The sequence below is a fragment of the Patiria miniata genome, unplaced genomic scaffold (genome assembly GCF_015706575.1).
Source record: "Patiria miniata isolate m_02_andy unplaced genomic scaffold, ASM1570657v1 HiC_scaffold_29, whole genome shotgun sequence".
In the NCBI taxonomy this organism is placed as follows: domain Eukaryota; kingdom Metazoa; phylum Echinodermata; class Asteroidea; order Valvatida; family Asterinidae; genus Patiria; species Patiria miniata.
Genome location: NW_024037068.1, coordinates 25208025 through 25228583, shown reverse-complemented (window position 1 = coordinate 25228583; position 20559 = coordinate 25208025). Strand labels below are relative to the sequence as shown.

Genomic DNA, 20559 nt, shown 5'->3' with positions numbered 1-20559 from the left:
GGCAGTAAGTTCTTGGAAGAATCCATGGAGGGATTCGGGCATATGGTCACCGTACACTCACGAAGACCCCTTCAATTGAGAAACCGTTGTGTTGCTACTGTACAAAGCAATTGCTCTGTGGCGGATTACCTGAATAGACAACACAATGATTTTGCAATTGAAGGGGGCCTTTGTGATAGAATTACTAGCGTGCCCAGATTGGACTATAGCAAACAATTGTATGCATCAATGAAACTTGCTTTTAGGTGTGTAGTCAAAATTGCATGTTTGTAGTTTCCCCACCATCCTTTGAAGAAGCATTATTAGATTTTGTTGTCAGATCAGTTATTTGTCTACAGGTGACACGGAAGGTAATCTCGGTGTGTTACGCGCCGTGTCTCATAGCTTTAGTAGTGTCTGCAGATTCTATCTTAGTGACACTCTTTAAGAAGCTGAAGGGTTAAACAACACATTTTGTGGCATTCCAAATCGTTTAAATTACGAATCCGGAAAACTTATCGTTCGGCTTGCCAACTAGCGTTGACTGAAATATATTGTTTGTTTTATTTATTATTTTTTGGCAATTTCGGAGATACAGTAATTTGGGTTTGGCATGCAGCTGTTCTTTTATCGCAAAGTTAAAGTTCTTCTTAATGATTAAGGGTGTCCACTGCCGAGATCAAATGTGATCATGGTTTTCAAATTATAAATAGGCCCAGCCTATCCAACTAAACGCATCCAAACCTGTCAACCCAACCAAACTCAAATTAGCCATTTCACCTAAATAAGCCTAACTCAGGACAAAAACAAATTAACATAATGTGTTATCTTCAGTTGTTGTTATATTCCTGTTTATTGGTTATGTATTGCATATAGTTTGATAATCAAATTCTACATATTACGCTGAACGACCTCATCATCGATTTACACGATGCACTTATGCACTACGTTTTTATATCGACGTTGCTGCAGTGAAGTATTAAACGTGAATATTACAAAGCGATCCAAAATATTGGTAATGATTGTAAAGTGAACATTTTTCCCGCAAGATGGTATTGTTTACATATTAATGAGACATAGCTGTGACGGGGTGTCGGTATCAAATGTCAACTTCAGACTTGACAGGCTTGTAAGTTGTAATCAGGTGAACACGGTTTAATCTGTCCATAACAAATACAAAATTTACTTTAATCAGTTGTAAAATATAAGTATGAATCAACAACAATTTTGTTTATAATTAAAGTTAAGCAATCATTACTAATCACATAATATCAGGCAATTAACAGGATTGACGACACCAGCCTTGTCTGTGGGTCTACATGTACATTTTGTACCATTACACGCAATAACCCTATTGTCACATGTAATTAACCACAATGCACATACATGTACATTATAAACTGTCTCTAGTTTATACTTGTGTGTGTTTTTCCCCAAATTAAATACCTTAAACTTATCCCAGAACCCAAAGCATGTCCATAATAACCAAATAAAGGGATTATAAATGATGAGTTATGTATATTTCACTTACGACTTTGGGATGACGTACTAACAAAACATGAAATATGGCGACTGCAAAAGCGTGACTGCAGAAAGTTATAGCTTACGGTCCAATTTAACAGCGCCCTCTATCGATGAAATATAACAAATAATTAGTTTATCAATAAAAGAGCATTCTGACTTAACATTCCGACCCCTTAAATGTCATTTTCTACTCAATACGACATTTACTACTTAATCTCAACTTTAAGCAGAATGCAACTATTTTAACAAATCGGGTGCTTCATACCTTTAAACATTGTCACATGATTATACGATTGCAACAATAACATCATTCCAAATTATAATGTACAATTACAAATAACCTTACAAGAAACTTGGCGCTGGAACTTTAGGTTTTGACACAAGCTACAAATGTGATGAAGACCATATACATACATGTAGTCTACTATTCCTTATCCACTGACTCTAAGAGACACAACTTCTGCACTGGCCTAGTCAGAATGGATGACTTGGTTTTAACTTTGACCACTCTTACAAGCTGATCCTTCCCAGGGTAAGTTTCAAGAACACGCCCGAGAAGCCATTTGTTTCTAGGGAGGTCATTGTCGACAATAAGTACTAAGTCGCCAACCATGATGTTCCCTTTGGGCTCAAGCCATTTCTGTCTCTTCTGAAGTGTGGGGAGGTATTCTCGGATCCACCTTCTCCAGAATACATCAGCAAGATATTGTGCTTGCTTCCATCACCTCCGTGTGTACATCTCCTTTTTGTCGAATTCACCAAGGGAATGGGGTGCACCACGAAGAAGTAGTAGGTGATTTGGTGTGAGTGGCTCCAAGTCATTGATGTCGTCTGAAACGGTGGTAATCGGCCTGTTGTTTATGATACATTCGACTAGACACATTACAGTTGACAAGGTTTCATCGCTTACTACTTGCTCTGTCATCAGTGAACTCAACAGCCTGCGTGTCGACCTTATTTGTCTTTCCCATACGCCTCCCATGTGGGAAGCGGTCGGGGGGTTGAACTTCCACTGGATTCCCTTCTTTAGAAGGCACTTGTCAACCTTCTCTTGACTCAACCCTTTCCAAGCTTCCTTGAGCTCACGCTCAGCCCCAATGAAATTAGAGCCATTGTCAGACCTCAGCTCTATTGGTTGTCCTCGCCGACAGATAAATCTCTGCATGCCGTTTATGAAGGAATCAGTATCCAATGTGTGCAGAACTTCTATGTGTACCGCTCGAGATGTTAGACATGTGAATATACAACCGTATCGTTTGATCTGATTTCTACCCTGTTTCACCAGAAATGGTCCAAAACAGTCGACTCCAACAAATGAGAATGGTGGTCTGCCTGGGGTAACTCTGTCAGATGGTAAGTCTGCCATCTTTTGCTGGACCGGAACTGCAGATCTTCGTCTACACTCGAAGCAATTGCTCAAAACTCTACGCAGCATAGATCTAGCCTTGATGATCCAGAATCTTTGTCGTATCAGTGACAGAACATACTCCCTCCCAGAATGACCAGATTCCAGATGGTAGTGCTTCATGATGAGAGAGACCACATGGTTGCCCTTTGGCAATATGGGTGGTTGATTTGACATATTCCCCGGGGCATTCCGCAATCGTCCCCCAACTCTGATGATGCCGTCTTCTGTCAGGATAGGATCCAACTTGTACAGTTGACCTTTCTTCTTCATTTCAGCTTTTAGCTTCTGAATCTTATCTTCACCCTTCTTCAAGTGGCTGAACTCCTCTTGAAATGACTGGGCTTGAATGTATCTTATGATAGAAGCCTCTGCCCTAGCCAGGTCGTTTGTTGTCAGTGTCTTCATGTCTTGTACTGCCGGTTGCTTCCTGATTCTTCTTAGCAGACTATCAGCCACTCGCATAATCCATGCAACACTTCTTTTCAGCTCATACCATGAGGAGTGCCTGGCTATCAATCTGTCGGTTGGATTAGCTGAATCCTTACGCTCGGTGGCGTAAACGGTGACTATCTCCTTCTCAGGCTTTACTTCTGGATCGTTATCGTTAAGGGTTGTCGAGATTGGTAAACTTGGCCACAGGTGGCCATCTTGGCGCAAGAATTCAGGACCAATCAACCACTTCTGGTTGGCCAGCAGCTCATCCGCCATTTGTCCTCTCGTGACAATATCTGCCGGATTTAGCCCGCTTTTCACATGGCGCCACTGATGAGAACTTGACTGGTTCTGGATGACGGCTACTCTGTTCCCCACAAAGGTGTGGAAACGCTTCTCTTCGTTATTGATGTATCGAAGCACTATTGTGCTATCAGTCCAGAAGACTGATTCTTCCAAAGGTAGGTCTAACTCCTTCTTGATCATTGCATCCAGCCTCACAGAGAGTGTCGCAGCTGTCAGCTCGAGTCTTGGTATCGTAACCTTTTTTAAAGGTGCCAGACGTGACTTTGACAACAGCAAACACGTGTGACTGAGGCCTGCAGAATTCACCATACGAAGGTAAGTAACAGCTCCGTACGCTGCCTCAGACGCATCGGAAAAGTGATGTAACTGATAACTGACACCATCCTTGTACCCATAAGGCTTGATACATCGGTTTATCCGCAGCTGTTCGAGTTTTCCCAAGTCCTGTTTCCAGCGTTGCCAATCCTCTCTGTGTCGTGACGGCAGTGCTTCGTCCCAACCCAACTTCTTCCTGCTTAAGTCTTGGACGATCCTTTTGGCTAACAGCGTGAAGGGACTAGCAAATCCATGCGGGTCATAGATGGAGGATACAATACTTAGCAACCCCCTCCTTGTCAAGGGTTTCTCCTTCTGACTCTCTTTATATCCAAAGCAATCAGTCTCGACATCCCACTGCATACCCAAGGCCCTCTCTGTAGGTAGAGCTTCATGATTCAGGTCTAGCCCCCTGACACCCACAGCTCTATCTTCTTGTGGGATAGACTCAAGAACTTCAGGGCTGTTACTCAACCACTTCGTTAATTGAAAACCACCTCTGGACAAAAGTTCTCACAACTCTCGAGAAACCCGGATAGCCTCAGCTTCTGTTGCTAGTGAGACTAGGCAGTCGTCGACGTAGAAACTGCGCTTGACGCAGCCAACTGTGTCTGGATGGAAATCTTGACGGTTGTCTTCTGCAGTACGTCGTAAAGCAAAGGAACAGCAACTGGGACTCCATGTCCCGCCGAATGGGTGTGCAGTCATCCTGTGCACAGCCGGTTCAAGTGAAGTATCTCCGTCAGGCCACCAAAGGTAACGCAAGACGTCTCGGTTTTCTGGAGACACTCTGACCTGGTGGAACATGGCGCGAATGTCTGCCAAAACTGCCACTTGCTCTTGTCGAAAGCGCAGGAGTACGCCCAACAATTTGTTTGTCAGGTCTGGCCCACTGATTGTCTGCGTGTTCAAGGACTGACCATTGTGTTTAGCGGCACAATCGAAGACGATCCGCATCTTCCCTTGTTTACCCGAATCGAGTACCGGATGATGTGGTAGATACCATATGGCTGCATCTGTTACACAATCATCCCCTACAACTACCTCAGCATATCCATTACCTACCAACTCCTTCATGCCTTCTGTATAGCGTGCCTTCAACTGACAGTCCCTCTTCAGACGTCTGCCCAATGATGTTAGGCGTTGCTCTGCGACCATTCGATTATCAGCAAGCCTTTGCGGGTTGTTCTTGAAGGGTATTGGCAATTCATAGTGCCCATCCTTCAGGCAAACAGTCTTCTCCCACAATGCAATTGCTCTCTTGTCTTGGACTGACATGCCCTTGTCATCATCATACAGTGACTCAGCAGCATCCAATTTCCAGAATCTCTGAAGCTGTTGCTCAAGAGTGTCATCAACTGCCACATAGCTTGACGTGACCGCAGCCCTTCTGGACATTCCTAATGGCCCATTTAAGGACCATCCAAGCCGAGTTCTGGTAGCATAGGGTGCCTTTGTTTCACCACTTCTCACTTCCAATGGTACGAGAGCCTCTGGCGAGTCTTGACCAATCAATAGATGTACCTTTCCTTTCTCGACTTGGGGGATGCTGATGTCTTGCAGATGTGGCCATTTCTTGATGTCTTCTGGCTCAGCTATGTTGTCATCATTAATCGGGAGTGAGTGCCGTGTATAGACCTTATCCAGATTAACTGCCCCTTGTTGGTCGAAACTGTTCACCACCAAGCTGACGACGGTTGTTTCAGTCTTTACCTTTGCCTTTGTCATTGTGGTTAGGGTCAAAGATTGCCTTTTACCCTCAATGTTCAGTTGTGATGCAAGCTCCTCCGTACAGAAACTGCTTGTGGAACCATTGTCAAGAAGAGCGTAAGTGTCAATGCTACAATGGCCATCTACCGCACTGACCTTCACTGCAACAATGGGTAGGGCAACTCTGTACACCCCGACCCCTGTGACGCAAGAAGTGCCAAGGTCCGTCTCAGTGAAGCTACTTTGCGCTGTTGCCTCCAGCCCAGCTGGTCTAGCATCTCCAACACTAGACGACGGTGTCTGTTTTAATGGATGCAAGAACTTTGTGTGTCTTTTACCGCAACCTGTAACAGAACAAACTCTATGCAAACTACATGCACTTGAAACATGTCCTGGCCTTAAACAATTGTAATATAATCTTTCGGCTTTGGCAAAGTTAAACCGCTCTTCTGGTGTTTTACCCTTGAATTCAGAACAACCAAACAGTGTATGGTTACCCTTACACATAACACATGTTACATGTTCATTCATCTTGCTATTTGTTACCAATGCATAGCTAGTTTTGTCTGGTCTGGTTACTTTAGGCCTCATCTCTGGTTTTTGTGGCTTATATGCACTTACATGTAAATTACCATATACAGGATCATTGGCCTCCTGGGCTGCATCTTCAACAAACTCAACCAAATTAACAATCTTAGGAGACTTGTTACTCTTTCTAAACCCCCTAACATGTTTTATCCAGCGATTACGCAAATAACTGGGCAGCTTCTCTACAAGTTTTACCATTACACCCTGGGTTCCTATTTCCTGGGTATACCCCATTGTGTCCAACGTTTCCTTACAAACTTTGAGGTCATCAGCATATTCTCTTAGCCCTACTTTATCATGGGAAGCCAAGGGCGCACCTTTTGTTACCTTATTTACCCACGCCTCAGCTATGACATAATCACTGCCAAAACGTTCTTTGAGAAGTGCCTTCGCCCTCTGGTAACCAACATCTGGCTGCATTATGGCACAACACTCTATGATCTTCCTTGCTTTTCCGGTACAGTACTTGAGAAGCCTTATTAGCTTAGCATTGACATCGATATCTGCATTGTCTACACTGTTCTCGAATGCACGCAGAAAGGTCCAGTATTGTAGTGGGTTGCCATCGAAGGTTGGTAACTCTGCTCTCGGAAGTTGCATTGTTGCTAGCAAGCACCGCTGCTGTTGTTGCCCCCTTTTTACCAATTCCAGGAGCGAGGCTTGTTTTTGTGGGTTGTCATCATCCGTTGGGGTTGTCTTGGGTTTGTCCACGGAGGGCTCTTCGTTCTTCAGTGTCGTATTTGACGGGCTATCCACAGGGGAGTTACGTGGTTCCTTCTGGGGTGTCTGCTCATCCCCTGCTTCAGGGACACTGTCCTTTGATGACTCCTGCTTGTCGCTCAGTGCTGGTGATGGTGTCGAATTTGGGGGTGTCATGTGAAGACAGTCCTCATCAATGGCGTAAACTAATTTTTCCGCCTTAGCCATGTCCATCGTGGTCTTGAGTGCGAGCTCTTGCTTTCTTTGACGCAATTTCAGCTCTTCCAGCTCTATCGCCTGCATCTCTCGTAAGCTTGCTGCCTCTGCTTCAAGCGCTGCCATCTTGGCGACGAGCCTCTTCCTGGTTCTACCAAGTGACGACTTCGTGGTGCTCGTCCTTGACGATAACTGACTGGCGGAGTCCTCTGGACGTACTAACTCCCCCTGCCTTTCACCATCTCCACATGTTGAGTCACCATCATGGTGCTTGACGCTGTGCTCACCACTACTAACTACGCTCATGTTGTCGGCGTACATGTATCTTCAAAGATCCCAGTCATTAAACTCATGTGACGGGGTGTCGGTATCAAATGTCAACTTCAGACTTGACAGGCTTGTAAGTTGTAATCAGGTGAACACGGTTTAATCTGTCCATAACAAATACAAAATTTACTTTAATCAGTTGTAAAATATAAGTATGAATCAACAACAATTTTGTTTATAATTAAAGTTAAGCAATCATTACTAATCACATAATATCAGGCAATTAACAGGATTGACGACACCAGCCTTGTCTGTGGGTCTACATGTACATTTTGTACCATTACACGCAATAACCCTATTGTCACATGTAATTAACCACAATGCACATACATGTACATTATAAACTGTCTCTAGTTTATACTTGTGTGTGTTTTTCCCCAAATTAAATACCTTAAACTTATCCCAGAACCCAAAGCATGTCCATAATAACCAAATAAAGGGATTATAAATGATGAGTTATGTATATTTCACTTACGACTTTGGGATGACGTACTAACAAAACATGAAATATGGCGACTGCAAAAGCGTGACTGCAGAAAGTTATAGCTTACGGTCCAATTTAACAGCGCCCTCTATCGATGAAATATAACAAATAATTAGTTTATCAATAAAAGAGCATTCTGACTTAACAATAGCAATATACAACAAAACAACAATCACTGACAACCAGGTATGTAGTCGGGTCCATCACATGTTAACCGCAAGTCCAGTCACAAGCTCGGTCACAACTGCAGTCACAAGGCCAGTCACAATTTCAGTCACAAGTCCAGTCACAACGCCAGTCTCAAGGCCAGTCACAATAATAGACGAAAGGTAATGAAGAAATATCTTTGTCAAATCTCAGTTGTAAAACTTGTGATTTGAATCGGAGGACTTGTGACCGACTTGCGGGGACTGTCAGTGAATTGTGATTGATTCCACTACATCCCCACTGACAACGATTATTAAAAACAACCGAAGCGTCCAAAACAAGATTGTTTTGATTAATAGCACATATCTACTAATACAGTTAATTTAATTTAATGCATGATTTGTTTTCTGATAACTGATGGTTAATTAAGTGATAACAAACATTTTTTTTAGAAGAATTGTAGCTTACTATGTACAAGCCATTAGTTATTTTTGTAAATTATAATCTTTTTAAATCGATAACGACAAAATGTAAATTATTCTAGGGGGAATATGGGGAGGTGAGATTATACATTCAAACATGTACAGCTTCGAATAACCGTTAATGACGATATGCGTGTCTTCAAACTTTTAATTGTGTTGTAGGGAACTCAAACCTAGGTTCGTCAACAGAGTTGAAAAGAAGAAGGGATATTTGCGCATGGTGGCATTAAGCCAGCAGGTGCAAAGTACCAAGATTCCTTTTTTTTTCACGTGTACACATTTGTTTTCATTGCTAGGCATCCGGTGGAGAACATGAATAAACACAAGCACGTTGTTCGTATAAAACCGATTAAACCTCAGGTGTTGGAAGGCGATTTCATGCCGGATTTACATCGTTGACATCGCACCTCGTGAAAAATCTTGATTGAATGCCAGTCAGCCACTGCCAGCTGCTGTCCATCTTATGTAAATGTGATTCCTTGGGGATTAGAGAATGCCAGTTTAGCTGTATGTTACTAGCCCTCCCCCCCCCCCGCCCCACCTATTGATTTTCGAAGGCCAAGTGTCCGGAGAAAAAAAAAACTGTCTACATTTCAGATTATTTTTGTGATGAAAACCTCCGCCTGCGAAAATCAGAAACCGAAAGCGATCGTCATGTGGCACAATACAAGTTTACATTTGGAAAAAAATATTGGCAATAAGCCAGTTCATTATCTCGATGAAGTAGTCCAGTTCAAATGTCATTCGGGATAAAATTGGGAGATGTTCCGTTTCTTTGTAAGCTTAGCGCCTCTGAATCTAAGAATATAAGCATACCCGTGCATTAATCTTGCATACATCATATTTTTCGCCGCGTTGAAATGGTGTAAATCGTCTATTATCGACACATAGAATATTTGATATTAGTTTTATCCGGCAAAGATAAACAGTAAGCCTAATCATTAAAGGTGAAATATTTGTAATTTGTGCTCTTTGTTCCGTTCAAGCAACAAAAGTGCTCAAAATCTAAAGAAGGTTGATTATACAACTAACCTGATAACGTTTTAGCCCAGTGAATGCTGTATACTCCGAGAAAACAATTCTTGATTTCAATTCAAAAGCTGAATCATGTTTTGAATTGGGCCTAAATTCAGCGTCCCAGACACGTTCTCACTGAGCCGATTGCAGCTACACGATGCCACGCACTCGTCCGACGAATTTCAGCAACCGCGCGCGCGGATGCGTAGTGTCAACGATTTCGCGCACTTCGCCGGATTAAAAAACGAACTACTAACTAACGAACTAACACATCGTTGTAAATAGCCTTCTTCAACTGTTTTCTTCAAAATGACAGCTTGCCAGAAAGAATAATGTCACGGGAGTTAAATGTCCTTACTATCTTGAAACCAAGTATGCTTTTTTACAATAGTAATTGTGTCAGTTACTTTTTGGATAGCTGCAAATGATGGACTGTACCGTTAAAGATGTTAAATGCGATTTTATTTATCCTAATATTAATTTGTTTGAACTTTTATGTTTCCTTTTTCTCGAAAAAAAACAAACTTTGTGTATTTTGGGCGCCTGAAACTCAGAAAAAAAGGCGTGATATTTAGACAGGCCAGTTTTTTGATAAACTGCTTCACATTTGCTGCATTGCTGTTCCTCGAATCAGCAACAAAAAAGAGAGATCAATCTGCGGATAACCTGTTAATTTGTCCTTAACAAACCGCAATACAAGTCTAGCCCCATCTTGGTGCCAAGTCGGTGATTGTTTTGCGTGCGATACCGGGTACAAGCTCCACGCACGCAAAATATCGCTGCAAGGCGCGTAGTCTGGTTCCGAGACCAAATAATGATGACTGTTGATGTTCAATTACCGACTTGGCGAATTTCGTTTTCAATTGTACACAACGTTGCGAGTATTTTGAATCGCTAGCGAATTCGTTGCGAGCACTCTGATTGGTTCAGGTTCCAACGTATATTCTAGGCCGCCACGGAAGATCATTCTAATTACTTATTTATGTACACAATTGACCAAGCTGAGTGCATTTAGTCGTTAAAACGTCGCCAGATCTGCAAACATGTCCCCGACGTATTGAGAAGAACTCCCCGTGTAACGGAACGAATGAGTCCTCATGTGCATAGCGGTGCGCCATTGAATCTCAACGCAAAAATGCACTGCATATGTATTGCGCTGCACGCATACCGGTATATGAATAACTGTGCGAGAACGTACGGTAATTGTCAAGTCGTAAGGGCCCTGTCACACTTCTGCGTATCCCAATTCCTTATGAGTTGCGCATTGACATTTTTTTTTCATGCGCAGTCGTACGCACAATACGCACCTCATATGCATCTCTATCGTTTTGTGTAAGTTTTATGTACGCAGGCATACGCATGGTACGGCCCAGTACGCCGGATAGTTTTGGGCATGCACAAAACTACTGTTACGCAGGTCATAAGTTATAAATGCGCAGCGCATGGGTCCCGCATCTGTCGATCACGGTACGAGTACGCTATGTGTTCGTGGGGGATAAGCGGTTCATACGCAGTAATACGCTGACCTCCCGGCACGCACCCCGTCAGCATTTGAGCCGCCTATAATTGGACGTATACATAGCGTACTTGCAGCGCAGATACAACGCACGCTGAACGAACTCATAGCGAATGCCGACGTATTGCGTCAGGCATGTGGTCGGCATAAGTCGGGTGCGTCCGGAATACGCTCAGCATGCGCACTGCATACTGACCTATTCGCAGCCCGAAAAATAATGTTGTGCACTGCATACGCAACTCATACGCATCTCATACGCGATTGATGCGCTGAATTCGTTACTTGTACGCTAGATGTGCGTCGCACATAAGTCAAAGTATTCAAAAAATTTCGACGTTTTGAGCGTACGCCTGCGTATTGAAAAATTTTGATAAGGAACTCATAAGGAATTAGGATACGCGAAAGTGTGACAGGGGCTTTAGATATGTCGCAACCCGGCCGATTACGTATACGTACTAGTCTCTAACCAGCTGCGCCGATGGAGTTCCACTGAAAGTCACGGACAAAATACGCCTATCTAACGAGTTGTCAACAAGTAATTTCCCATCTCAGTCTGAACATCACTAATGGAATATGTGCCTGGCCGGTTTTAAACACCCTGTTAAAGACCGGTTGAAGCCTGGATGTTGATAAACACCCGAGCGGAAAATAAAACTCAAAATCACTTGAAACAAGTGTAAAATTATTAATTTCCAACTATTTCGTTTAACAAAACATCCCTCTAACTATGCAATGGCCGCTTAAACAACTCCTATTATGGAAATGGCGCGCACGCGTTGCGCGAACTGCGTAATGTGACGTAAAAGGCAGCTTTGCCGGTATGCGCTCCGTTCACAAGTACCCCCTCGCAGGCAAAGAAAGTACAGTTGAGGGTGACCGACCGACGCCATCTTGCCTGACTGCAATTTTGCCGCGACGCGCGGCCGTACATACCACTGCGTGTTCATAGTACAAATCCCCTGGCGTACGTGTGTCACACACAAGGAACGGTGCGCTTCAACCAGCTAAATGTCCCGCCCATGAAACGTCGTTGCTAGGTAAAAGGGCGCCCTCTTTTTAGCGCACGGAGCCCATAGCGCGAGCATTGACCGATCACGGTAAAATCGCGTAAAACGCAGCTTGTGAAATATTGTCCAATAACATGATATACAAATGGACGCGGAACGCGCAAAATCTGAGACAAACAACATTTACCCGTACAACATTACATAGGGTTGTCTAAAGGCGTGGCTAACTGCAAACGGCGATAGGTTGGTTGCGCATGCCTACGTGAGGATTGTGAACGTTCCACCAATAAAAAAGTACTGTCTCCGGATTTCATAGTGGTCTAAATTTCATGTGACACTGAAAAAGTGTTTTTTAAGATGAACCAGCCAGGTTTTTATTAACCATTTAAAACCGGCCACACGACGGGCTCTCGACCAATAGGCATGGGTGAACTGTCTTAGGTATTTATGCATTTTAAATAATCAATAATTTATTTTTCTTTTGTTGGTTTTATCACACACTTCCGTGTTTGTGCCCTAATCTTGTATGGCCAGTTTGTATTCGGATATGATCGTGTGGTTGTTATTATTTTTGTTTAAATCTTAATCACTTTTTTGATTTGTGTGACAGAATTCTTAAAAAGAGAATATATCAAACCAAAAAATGTGTTTGTGTTCATTACAAAAAAATAGTGAAGAACAAAATGGAATTTGCTTTGATTTATATGCGGACTGAAATAGAAAGTTGCTCAAATTACAAAAAAAAATAAGCAAAACTAAAAACAATAATAATCATGAAACCATAGTTTATGCACGTGTGCATATATAGTCCGGGAGCCTATAATGTCCCATGGGAACTGAATGATAAGAAGATCCCAAAACAAAACAAAATCATGTTGGCAATTTCGAAATTTTTGCCGAGGGCGGCCATCTTGGATTTCAAAATGGCCACCGGTTAAAGTTTCATAATGCAATAACTCTGGCTCTGAATGCAAAGCTGACTTAGGTGGCAAAACCTACCCTTACAAGGAAGTAATCGTCTTCGAACTATTCAACCACATGGTCTCAACATCCAACTTGGAAATGATTAATCCTTTTCTTCCTCCATTGTCTTCTGTTACAGATAATCCATCTGGTCTTCCTTGTTTGTGTTTACCCATCTTCCCCCATCTTTCATCCCTTTCCACCTCAATACTGTCCCCCCCCCCCCCCACATCATCCCTTCACTCTCACACTCTTTTGTCCGTTCCCACTCCCTGTGACCTTTGATCCTTCCCCTTTCTGGTCCCTCCCCTGTTTACACAAGACCCCTTGTGGTTTGCCATCTCCCTTTGTTTCTTTGTTCTCTCATCCACCTTCCCCTGCATCTTTCCACACCTTTCACACCTAATCCTCCTTTTGTGTTTCTTCTTTCAGCCCTGCATGTTTGTGTGCACCCCCATGTTAATGTATGTACCTCTGTCATTTCTGTTTTAGCCTCTGAAGAAGAACTTGCTAAGTTCGCAACGTCAGGCCACATTAATTTTAAGACTTACAAGGAAGTAGTTACATCTCACATGATCAGAGTAAGTTATATTTGTTTTCCACAATATTTATTCAAAAATGGTTGCCCCTGTGTCATTGTCGCTAAGCGTATAGCATGTGATATTTTCTGATGAAAATTTAAACTGTCAAATTTCAACCTTTTACAAAAACAATTGGGAGTAGAAAGCCACCAAGATTGATGTCATATGGCATTCAGAGGTTGACAAATTGCCAAAAAGAATCCCTAAATGGCGGTCGTTTTGAAATTCAAGATGGCCGCCATCTGCAGCACTTAATATTTTGCTTGGTTTTTCTTGTTCCTGTGGGTCTAATTAAGGTATCTAGCTTGGTGACATGTTCTAATTAATTCGGTGCCCACGGGAATCAATGTCATGTCATTAATCTGCCTGACTAATCAATCAAATTAAGAAAGAAACAGAAAACAAAAATGTTTCTTTGTTTAACAAATACTGAAACAGGTAGTAACAAGCCAAAATAAGTAATCATAATACTAGAAAAACACTTTGACATGTGGATATTCTGGGTAATTCAACACATTAAAGATGACAGAAGTATTAAACTTAAAAACATAATGTTATTAATCCATAAATTCACGTTATCGCCTCCTAAGTGCCGATCAGCTTGTTACGCCTTAAACTGTTACTGCCCCAAACTGCTGCAGCACTCTATAGTTTTATGCATTCTTCAAGGAATACATACAGGTACAATGCAGTGCAAATGGGTTAAAAATAAACTTCCACAGAGAAGTATTAACACACGACCAAAGCCCTTGCACATGATGGACGTGTTTTTCAATCAAAAATGGAAAGGAAAACCAGAGGAATGGGATGTAAACAATGGCTTGTTCAAAATAAATATCCCTACTCCACAGAAATGTGTGCGAGGTAGGGAATCTATTGTCATGACTTGAAGTGAAACAGGTTGATAAAGTAACAATAACACAAGAGAGCAAGAGTTTATTTCGCTTTATGGCAAACTGACAAGCTGAGCATTGAGAAAACTAACAATTCATCTGCGTATACTTTTATGTTTATTATTATTTTTATAAAGGCCAAATTGCGGTTCAATTTACATTTCAATACAATTTTTAAAATGGTTAAAAAGTTAGCACAAAAGTCATAAAAACCTTGCAATATATATTACTTGTAAAAGATCAAACAAAATCACTAATGGATTGAAGAAATTACGTCCTGGAATACTCAAACTGGGCTACAAAACGCGTTTTGAACGAAATGATTAAGTACAATGCTTTATAGCAAAACAGTGAAAAAATCGAAATCGAAAAAATGGCATTGTTTGATATAATTATGTTGCTCTTCGTGAAAACGGGTGACGAAACTTTCCCCCACGTGTATTGGGAATCCAATTTTCTCCTACGCGTATCATAGATATGTAGTACACATTTTATATTTGTAAAACGTCTGAATCATAATGTTTAGAGCAACTTGTGTTAATTTTCGATGGAAATGCTTAAATCTCAGGTTCATTCCTTTTGCTGAGAACGTGTTGGCGTTCGCGCGTACAGGGAGTACGGGCATTGTCGCCTTCTGCCAGGCACACTTGAAGTGAACTTCAAGACTTGAAGTGAAACAGGTTGACACAGTAACAATAACAAGACAAGAGAGCAAGTCAGACTTGAGTTAGCTTTATGGCAAACTAAACAAATTTAGCACTAAGAAAACTAACGATTCACCTGCTTATTTGTATGTTTATTATTATTAGTGTGAAGGGCGAATTGCGGTTCAATTTACATTTCAATAAAATTTGAAAATGGTTAAAAATTAAGTTAACACAACAGTCATAAAAACCTTGCAATATATATTACTTGTAATAGATATACTACAAATCTGCCTGTGATTTTAAGTGTTTATGGTGTATTTCGAGTAATTTCTGGGCAATTTGGCAGATTTTTGATAAATCTGACAGAATTTTGAAGTGCATTGAGCAGAATTTGGCCATGACCTTACGGTCACCCTGTCGGGAGGTTTTTATCACTCTGTTTAAAACCGCTTGAAGTCTGGGTGCTGATAATATAACCCGAGCCGAAGGCGATACATGTCTTGGGTGAAAAAAAATATCCAATGGGTTCAATTCGCTTCATAGATTTAGAAAAGACATTTTCTTCCCTATCCTATTTTTTCTGTGTTATTTGGGTGTTCTGGTCAAAAGTTATGTCAAATTTGCTGACTCACATGTCAATATCCGCATGGTCCACTTTTTGCACTAGTAACTGATTTCATTCTCAGCTGTGCTTAATGGTTACCAGCCATGTTGGAAGGAATGATGACATGCTTTGCTTGATATAACCCTAGCAATTTAATTTACCTGTTGTACTTTGCCAATCAATATTGAGGTGGGGGAGCTCACAATTATTGTTTTTTTTTTTTTTTTTTGAATTTTCAAAAAATGTTGCTCCAAATGTTTGACCGCACTATTTTGACGTTGGTGGCGCCATTTACACCCATATTATACTACTCGAAAATAGGCTACATACACATCACCACGGTCAAATTGTGGGACTAAAAAAAAAACTGATCAAACAAATAAGAAAATAAAAAAATTGACAACCTCTGGGAGGGGGGGGGGGGCACAAGGGAAAACAGCACCGTGTTGAGAAAAAAATCGTTCTTTTTTTTCTAAATGTATCATTTTTATACACAAAATAGCGGGGATGACTTGAACGTCGGTAATGGAACGCTCAGGACTTGCGCCAGCGTGGGGCCAGGTGGATTGTAGAGACAGCTAAGAAGCCCATTGTGATGTCGTCCGCCTACTAATTAAAAACGGGAAGTCCTTTTGATGGCAGCATATGTACATGCACAGAAGACGACTGCAACGGTGGTAAGATAACGGCGGCGGCAGTGCGGTGCGCCCTCTAGCAGCTAATAGTGCTTCTTCCATCGTTGTCAAACAGCACCTGCTCCAAGTGGGTGGGGGGAGGGTTCAAAACCCCTCACTTTGCCTTTGACTCATCAAAGTATTTCCTAACAAAAGTGACAATGTTTCTCAGTCACAAATTCATGTTTTTTTTAATGTTTTTGCAATGACTTACCTTTAATTAGATGATATATGAAGTAAAAGTGTGACGTCAAGTTGCACTATAAGACTTTAATTTGCTATCTCTCGAACAAAACTGTATACAACTGTACATGTAAGCCTAGTTATTTTCAGGGAACTTAGGTACATGTAAACGTGTTGAAGTTATTTAATTAATGTGAAAATAAGCTATGTACAAGCCAGTAGTTATCTGTGTAAACCATTATTTTTTTAATCGATAACGACAACAAATGTAAATAATTCTAGGGAGAATAGGTGAAGGTGGTCGAGATTAAACATTCATACATGTGCAGCTTTAAATAACCGTTGATGACGACATGCGTGTCTTCAAACTTTTAATTGTGTTGTAGGGAACTCAACTGAATAATGCAAACCTAGTAAACATAGATTCGTCAACAGAGTTGAAAAGGAGAAGGGATATTTGCGCATGGTAGCATTAAGCCAGGAGGTGCCAAGTACCAAGATTCCTTCTTTTTTTTTCACGTGTACACATTTGTTTTCATTCCTAGGCACCCGGTGGAGAACATGAATAAACACAAGCGCGTAATACGTATAAAACCGATTAAACTTCGGGTGTGGAAAGGCGTTTTCAAGCCGGATTTACATCGTTGACATCACACCTCGTGAAACATCTTGATTGAATGCCAGTCAGCCACTGCCAGCTGCTGTCCATCTTATGTAAATGTGATTCCTTGGGGATTGGAGAGCGCCGGTTTAGTTTACTGTATGTTACTAGCCCCCCCCCCCCCATCCCCCACCCCCGCCCCACCTATTGAGTTTCGGAGGCAAGTGTCCGAAGAAAAAAAAACTGTCTACATTTCAGATTATTTTTGTGATGAAAACCTCCGCCTGCGAAAATTCCTGGATCCGCTCCTGATGATTACTATTATGCAACTAGCAATGTATTGCGTGTTCACTGCCGAGATCAAGTTTTGTCATGGTTTTCAAATGATGAATAAGCCCAGCCCATTCCAACTAAACCCACCCAAACCAATCTACCAAGCCCAGCCCAGCCCAGCCCATCCAAGCCTATTCACCTTAGCCTAACTCAAGACAAATACAACATGACAAAAAAACATTATTGTCGGTTGATATTGTTCTCATCTTTTTTTCTGGCTCGTTTATTACAAACAGCGTTTTAATCAAATTCTATATACTACGCATTTCAAACTACATCCATAATTTTACACAATGCATTTAACTTCTGTTCACATTAACGTCGTTGCCGTGAACTATTAAAAATGTATTTTCTAAAGCGATATAAAACATTGTGTAATAAATGTAAACTTATTTTTCCGGGAAATATGACGTTGATGTTAGCAATAGCAATATACTTGTGAAAAGTAATCGCTGACAACCAGGAATTTAGTCGAGTCCATCACAAGGTAATCGCTATTGTTTTTTTTTTTATTGGTTTTTTTTATTCCAGTCACAAATAACAGTGGATGAACAATAACAAAGGAATGCCTTTGTCAAAGCTCATTTGAATAGCTTGTGATTTGAATTGGGGCCAGAGGACTTGTGTTGGACTTACAGGGACTTGTGATCGACTTGACACCATTCCCGCTGACAACGATTACTAACCGCAATATAATTGAAAACAAGAATCGAAAACAAGATTGTTTAAACATATCTATACTGAACAAAATATAACAGTTCGTATGCATGACTTACTCTTGTTTTCTTCGAGTAACAAATGGCCGAGTGATAACACAAAATTGTTTTCTTTAGTCTTTGAATTGAGTAGAATCTAGATAAAGTTATCATGAAATGTGGAACTCAGCTACCTGCGTACACATCAGTAGCAGTTATTCTTGTAAACCATTATTCCGATTACCATATAAAGTTGCGCAAAAATCTATATAGGTTATGACTTATCAAATAATGATCGTCAGGTGAGCATTTAGGGCTTTATGCTGATTAAATTTAAATGTACTAGTTAATATTCCTACCTACTTCCTTAAGCAATCTGATAATACTTTTTTGAGCGACTCTTTTTCCTGAAATTCAACAGTAGCATTTCCTTTCTCCTATTTTCATGCTTCTAGAAAAGATGGACCATCCGGATAACCTTTTTGGTAATTTACGATTACATTTGGACAGTAAAGCATTTATTTATATAATGCGTTGTGCATGATTGCAATCAAATTGGATATACAAGAGTTTCAATACAAATTTCACGTGATTTTCACTTCTCATTGGCGTTTAACCAACACATCCAATTTTTTTTGTTTTAGTTTTCCTATAGTATTTCGACACTTTCCCCCAAATTACTGACTAGTATATGTCATTCCACTACTTGGAGGTTAATAACGTACATTTGTCATGTGAACTGAACATACCACGTGCATGGGATCAAAGACAAATAAAACACTTGATATTGGGTTCTCAAAATATATTCAGGTAGAATTCACTTATTTACCACCAGAACTGACAATTCCCAAATCATGTTGCAAAAATGACACTCAAGTAACCGAGTGGAATTTACAGGACAATTTTCAAAAATTTCAAGTATTCTTCAACAAATTTTTAATTTCGCAATTATGCAAATGGATATGAAAAATCGAAAGTGGATTGTACATTGAACTGTACACAAACTATTTGGGACTCTAAAATTCAATAATCAATGTGCCCAGAAAATGCAGGCCCTACTCTATAAAATAGCCTACGATATCAAGAATGAATTGCGAAAGTGTCTCACTTACTGAATGGTACCATGTTGATCACTACAAACCCATTAAAACATCAATTGTATACATCCTTCAAATGTTTATATTCTAAAACCTTCAATTCTCAAATTATTCTTCCCATTTTCGATTTCTGTATTACTTTTCAAACATTTAGTGATCTTAACTCGAACACTCCACTGAGGATTGTACTACCATAATTATGTTTATTAACCTTAGTCAATTCGCAGCTTCAAATCACCAACTAACCCGTTAACCTTTAATTTCATTCATCAAATGATAATACCTAGAGTTTCGTTCTTCCTTAAAATTCACAATTATGTTCCTCAGATTAACCTTTGAATCACTGGATCTTCGTTTAACAAAGCGGGCGCTCGACCGCGAAGATTGTGACAGGCGGAGAAGCCACCTCTCGACCTGGAAGCGGACGAAAGGCGGCAAAGCCGCTTTCTTGGCCTCCCGCGTAGCGGGCAAGGCGAAGACTTGTCTTAACCAGGCGCAGTTTTAGGGCCTATATTTTAGGGGGCTAGCAGGGGTAGATCCAGATTGTGTTTGCGGGGAGGCGTGATGAAATGTAGACCGTTTTTTTTCCCGGACACTTAGACCTACGAAAATCAATAGTTGGGCGTGTACATGTTCATCTTTTCAAACCGTGCACGAAAAATACCAGGGAACAAAAGAGAACAATATCGTCCACGATTCCCAGCATACGTCCGCGATTGGGGTCGTGTTCAAAACATATGGGAGTCTTGCTAAAAAGTTGGAGTACAAACAAAAGAGGGGCAATAGGAGGTCCACGATCGACGGTGAACACACGTTGGGTGTTCCTGCATGTGTGCGTGTGTGTGTGTGGGGAGGGGGTCGTACCATATTTTCAAATAAAATAAAATCCTTCAATCATGCACACTATATTAACTAATAGTGTACAAAGGCCACCTTCTCACGACTATGTATTTTGAGGCAACCGTTCGCATTTGACGTAACCTTTTAGCATTTGCCACTGCCATGTTTTATGGAATGTTTTTTGTTGGGGGAGAGACTAGACATTTTTTTTTTGGGGGGGGGGGGCTAAAGCCCCAGCCCCCCCCCCCCCCCCAAGAACCGCGCCTGATCTTAACTAATGCCTACCACAAC

General features: G+C 41.1%; 2 protein-coding genes across 2 annotated transcripts; both read right to left on the bottom strand.

Annotated features, from left to right (window-relative positions):
* Window positions 1-2224: 2224 nt before the first annotated feature.
* Window positions 2225-4327, bottom strand: LOC119735312. Its single transcript, XM_038209010.1, has one exon. It carries the CDS (start codon window positions 4325-4327, stop codon window positions 2225-2227), a length of 2103 nt encoding a protein of 700 aa, XP_038064938.1.
* LOC119735724 lies at window positions 4297-8128 on the bottom strand. Its single transcript, XM_038209621.1, has 2 exons — window positions 7980-8128; window positions 4297-7608 (listed from the first exon to the last, which is right to left on the bottom strand). Exon 2 carries the CDS (start codon window positions 7496-7498, stop codon window positions 4478-4480), a length of 3021 nt encoding a protein of 1006 aa, XP_038065549.1. The 5' UTR covers window positions 7499-7608; window positions 7980-8128; the 3' UTR covers window positions 4297-4477.
* Between the last annotated feature and the right edge of the window lie 12431 nt (window positions 8129-20559).